Below are 6,000 nucleotides of genomic sequence, written 5' to 3'. Positions count from 1 at the left end.
TGTATCCATAGTATTTATTTTATTTTTTTTATATCTATTTATTTATATATATATTTTTATATATATATATATTTGATAGATTAATGGTTGGCTTGAATATGTGGAAAAGCGTCCTAGCGGTGTACCGTATAAGGCTACTTGCGGTATCTGGTTGTTTTAGCTTCCGTACAGGTCAAAGGATAAAACAACCAGAATTTTCCAATATCAGAAACCACTCAATAATATGCAAGACTGAAATTCAAAAAGAACATTTTACAATAATTGATTATGTTAAACATCCTGACCAACTAACAACGCTGGAGTCGTTATATATTAAAGGACTGGTGCCCTCGTTAAACGGTAATTTGTCCTCGTCACCTCTGTACCTGGCATACTTGTCTTCGCTTCTCTCTGCCAACTGTAACTCATTCCATCTTCACCTCTGATCATGGACGGTTGGTGTTTTTAGTAGTCTCTCTTTTTATTTACTGCTCTTTTTAATCTTTTTTAGACTTTATTTTTTAAAATTGTGAATTCCTTTTAACTTTATATGATTTTTTTATAATATGTCTTTGTATTTTATTCACAGACTGATGATGCACACAGTTGTGCGAAACGTATCATATGTAATAAACTTGGCCTTTTAAATATGGTATCATGGACTCCTTCTGGACCTTATATATATATATATATTATATATATATATATATATATATATATATATATATATATATATATAATATATATATATATATATGTATAATATATATATATATATACTATATATATATATATATATATATATATATATTTATATATATATATAGATATATATATATATATAGTATATATATATATATATATATATATATATTATTATATATATATATATATATATATATATATATATATATATATATATATATATATATTATATATATATATATATTATATATATATATATATATATATATATATATATATAATATATATATATATTATATATATATATATATATATATATATATATATATGTATTATATTTCAGAGACTGCTGTCTCCCTCTTCAGGTAGATGAATGAGAAAAGTTTACAGAAAAGGCGGTATTTATACCAAGAGGTCCATCCACAGGCAAGCCAATTTAGGTCATCCCCGCTGATAATCTTCCTTTAATCTTCTTAAGTGTTGGTTGAATGAAAATCTTGTCCATCGTATCTGAAATCCATGCTCCTTTTGAGATGTTCATTACCTGCCTCCCTTTTATTAAGGCCGATTCCATCATTTGACTCTTGTACCGGCAGTTGCTGCTATAAATTACACGTGACAAATTCCAGCTTATTCTATGGTTATGTTCATTTATATGGTTGAAAATAGCTGAGTTCTGTTGTCCATACCTAACTGACCGTTTGTGTTGTATTAATCTCTGGGGAAGTGATTTACCTGTAAATCCGATGTAAGATTGGTCACAGTCCTGGCATGGGATTTGGGAGATGTCTTTTGTTGGACGTTAATCAGGGATTTGGCTGAGGTGTTTGGGTAATTAATGCAAAAGGGCTAAATTTTCCGAGGGTCTGAGTCACCTTCTTAATCGTGTCCAGGTGTGGAATTTTTATTTTATTGTTGGGCGTATCTCTGGTCTTGTCTTTAGGGGATCGGTAGAAAATTACGTTTGCTTTGTGAATTGCTTTCTCAATTATATGGTCAGGATACTTTAAAGATGAAAGTTGCTTACGAATTAGTTCAAATTCTTTTTCCAGGAAATCTGGGGAACAAACTCGTAAGGCTCTTAAGAACAGGTTGCTGGCCACACCTATCTTGATAGCAATGTCGTGATAGCTAAAGTAGTGAATGTATGAAAGTGAGAACGTTGGTTTTCTGTATATGGTAAATTTGTATTCAGTCGTGTCTTTGATTATTAAAACATCAAGAAAAGGAATTTTGTTGTGTGTTTCCCATTCAACTTTAAATTTGATGCTGGGCACTAATGTGTTTAATTTTGAAAGGAATTCATTAAAATTGCCCCACCTATTCTCCCAAAATGTTAGAATATCATCTACATATCTCATCCACAGCATGTTTTTGGGTTTTATTGCATTTATTAATGTAGTTTCAAAGTATTCCATGTACAGATTGGCTAAAACAGGACTTAAAGGACTACCCATGCTAAACCCGAATTTTAGCTTGTATATTATAATATATATATATATATATATATATATATATATATATATATATATATATATATATATATTATATATATATACATGTATGTATGTATGTATATACGTTTGTATCTGGAATAGTTGAAGCTTCAGACTCATTCAGCAGAGTCCCATCCACCTGAGGGGGAGGATTGGGTGGAGAATCTGTATGAGTTCACAGCTAATCAATAGTTAGTTCGTTTTACCAGAGTTCAGCCTCATATCTGTCATAGCAAGCGCTTCATAACGACGAAAGATAAGTTAAAGGAAATGAAAACGCATCTTCTTTGAGAAGTTCTGCAGCACGGAGGCTTTCGCACGTGTTTTGGAGGCGCCTGTTCTCATGATGGTTCTAGAATTGGCAGGAGTGTTGAGGAAAGGACACGCGCCATCACGTCGCCAGAAAATGCAGCGAAATATGATGCAATACTTCATCGAGATTCTTTTAAGAAGTTCCGATAATCTCTTGAGCATGTGACGTTCGCTGGTAGGCCACGCCCCCAGGTTGCCGTATAAATAAGACTGACGAAGTAGGAGGGAGCAGATCATTCTGCACCATTCTGCATTTAACTTTGTTAGTAAGCTTGTAAATAAACCTTTGTTGTGTTTGCGTATCTTTCTATATTTGTATCCCCAGTTTCAACTGTTGGTGTTGAATTCTTTTTGTTTATCATAATATTGAACTTGGAGTGGACCTCTCTCGGTTCGTAACAATATCCATAGGGTGATTGTAAGCATACACATCACTCTTCTTCACAACGCAACCCCCCACCCCAACCACTGTGCCTCCCATTCCTCAAGTGATGATTAGTAATCATGAGAAAATGTTATAAGAAAACAAGCAGTAAATTTTTGTGGTGTTGTGACACTCCTTGAGTAAATGTCTATGGAAATGAGGTTTCGTAGGTTTGAAAGGATTTTTCATTGTTGTTATTTTGATTCCCATGAGATATTTATTAGTAAGAGTGGTAAGTTTTCTACAAGTTATTTGATAATCTTGCAAATAAATAGGTGAATTATTTTTAGTCCAGATTGATAACTACATCTAGGGTAGGGGAGAATTGTTTGTTGAATTAAATTGGGCAGTTATACATAAAGTTGGACAGAAGCTGAAGTTTATACAAACTCCCAGAGCAAGACCTATTTACTTAAGTACTCAGAGATATCACAGGCAACCTATGCAGATGGAACACTCCAATACCAAAAGATGTGTGATGCATTTGATGCTCAACCTTTATAAAGGAGACATAAATAACAAGGAACATAATTGGTGAATAATTTAGTTAACAACAAATAAAAAAAATCATTGGAATATACCCTATACAAGTTGGTGCAACTTATAAATAAGGCTTGAATGTCTTACTTATTGTATCTTGATAAGTGTGACTGCCAGGGAGGCACCTGGCATCGCCAGCAGGTTTCGTCAGATGAAAGGCGCATAGCAATCGGAAGTGTCTTTCACCCATCGCTCACGGGTATCACGCGAGTCTCTAAGCCCTGCTACTTTGTGCAAGGTGTTACATATGTTACAAGTCCATGGAAGCTCGTCCTTGATTTCCCAGAAGCGGCGCCACTGCAGATAGCGCAGATAGGAAACAGGGTTATTACTCAGATAAAGCAAGTGTTCTGCCAGTGCCGAAACGTTCTGAAAAGACCTAGAGTTGATGTAAGACCCTGGTGGTAAAATCTTGTCGTAGTCCCTTCCTCCATACACGACCGGCACCATCCCATATTGCATCGGCCTCCACAGTTTCTCAGTGCTGTAATCTTCGCATAGAGAATTTTCCCAGGAGAGATAAAATAGGTGAGAACCCGTAAGCCAGCGATAACAGTATCTGTCTAAATGGTTCCTGCCACACTTCAGCTTACCGCACCTTCCGATCGTTGTCACGTTCACAAACTTTTGCAGGGCGGCAACAAAATTCTCTCTCCTTGAGGCTGTTGGGCAATGGCTTGCCATCCATGAGGCAATTTTGGGACGCAGTGCCCACCTCACTTCCTGCTCTGTAAATTGGAACTTGTTTGTGGTTTGCTCGTTCCCTTGTGCAGAGTGGCTGGTGCTCTCTGTCTTACTCTGAGAGGCATCAGTTGATGTTTGAGGTGTCTGCTGGAGTTCTGGCTTTAGCTTTTCAGTTATGATGGAGGATCCATTAACTAATTCGTATTTCAATAAAATTTCCTGAACGATCTTTTCCTTCTGACTCAAAATGATTTTGTTTTGTATAGATCTTTCCATATCCATGATATCATCATAGTTTTTTAGGTGTTGCATATACTTCTGGTAGGTCCTACTAGATTCATCAATGTTGACTCCTTCGACGATGGGACATTTGACAGAATCGTCCAAAGGCCTCAAGGCGGTATTATCTGCTGATATGTTACTCAGATGATGATACGACATCGTCAAGTTGAAATAATTTCCACTTTTTTCTGCTGCTGACCAACCTCCCAGAGTTGTTTGACCTAAAGGCGGTGCCTGGAAAGACAGAGACGAAATAGATAAATAAACAATGAATAAAACTGCTTTGTCATTTGACTAAACATTAAACAGGATGACAAGGTTTCCAGTGCTTTCAAACTTTAGATAAGCTCTTGGTTGCATTAATTTTCTAAGACACTAAATTCTTAGGAATTTGAATAGGGGAATGCACGATTTTAGGATTAGTTTTCATTTTATAAATCATACGTTTTTTATGCATAATAATACGAAGAAAAATAAGCTTGTAAGACTCTTACAATAAAATTGATAAGCGTCTAACCTAAGCGTGGCTCACCAAAATTTTCTTGGCTCAACTTACAGAATAAAGGTAGCCTATATTTTCATGTAAATTCAAAGGTAAATGAACTGAGGTACCTCTAACTCTAGCCTGATCCAGAGTTGGTGTGGCTTTCGAGGAGGAAGATCTCGATGATTGAAATCAAAGCTGAAAAACATCACAGCGTCAGCATCATTGATTCGTGCCCTGGATTCTTTGTAAGTCCACACAAACTCGCACCTGTCAGTAAGGTGTAGGTTGTTAATAATAGAGATTTTTCTTGAATGTCTCTCGGACAGACAAATACCCCTAACACGCTAATGCTAACAGAAATAAAGAAGGGGCTTAATTATACATCAAATTAATACACACTCCTGCTTCCTAAAAACTGGAATGTGACAAAGATAAAAAAATACTCATTCTGGGGCACTCATTAAAATGTAAAATGAAATTATCACTTGTCAATAGAAAGTCAACGTAAATTTACACTTGATAAGAATAAAATTCTTGCAGTGATCTCATAACTGAGAAAAGCATTTGAGATTTTAAAGGACCCATTCCTTTCTATCGAAGAGAAAACATATCTGGAAGGAGTAGAAATGCAGATGTGTAATAAATTCAAGTGTCATTTACATAGCCGTTGCTCTTAGCCATACTACTGCCATCATATTTCGGACTGTTAGAGTTTGCAGCTTGGACTTCGACAGGCTGGAATTGGACCTTTCACTGTAGCTTCGACTTTGACAGGATGGAATTGGACCTTGCACTGTAGATTCGACTTTGACAGGCTGGAATTGGACCTTGCACTGTAGCTTCGACTTTGACAGGCTGGAATTGGAGCTTTCACTGTAGCTTCGACTTTGACAGGCTGGAATTGGACCTTGCACTGTAGCTTCGACTTGACTGGCTGGAATTGGACCCTTCACTGTAGCTTAGACTTTGACAGGCTGGAATTGGACCTTTCACTGTAGCTTCGACTTTTGACAGTGGGAATTGGACTTGCACTGTAGCTTTCGACTCTTGACTGGCTGGAATTGACCCTTCAACTGTAGCTAGACTTTGAC

The 6,000-nt window shown here is 36.1% G+C and overlaps 1 protein-coding gene across 3 annotated transcripts in view; it reads right to left on the bottom strand.

The window, feature by feature from the left end:
• Positions 1–3,154: 3,154 nt before the first annotated feature.
• Positions 3,155–6,000, bottom strand: part of LOC135201353 (uncharacterized) — a 43,290-nt gene continuing 40,444 nt past the window's right edge. For all 3 annotated transcript variants that reach the window (XM_064230197.1, XM_064230196.1, XM_064230198.1), the window contains 2 exons: positions 5,035–5,176; positions 3,155–4,656 (listed from right to left, as the gene is read on the bottom strand). In XM_064230197.1, coding sequence (XP_064086267.1) covers positions 3,604–4,656; positions 5,035–5,176 — 1,195 coding nt within the window. In that variant the 3' untranslated portion in view covers positions 3,155–3,603. The remainder of the gene's footprint in view (positions 4,657–5,034; positions 5,177–6,000) is intronic.

Source organism: Macrobrachium nipponense, chromosome 28 (genome assembly GCF_015104395.2).
Source record: "Macrobrachium nipponense isolate FS-2020 chromosome 28, ASM1510439v2, whole genome shotgun sequence".
NCBI classification, from domain to species: Eukaryota; Metazoa; Arthropoda; class Malacostraca; order Decapoda; family Palaemonidae; genus Macrobrachium; species Macrobrachium nipponense.
The sequence above is the reverse complement of the archived record's forward strand: the minus strand, read 5'-3'. Positions and strand labels throughout refer to the sequence as shown.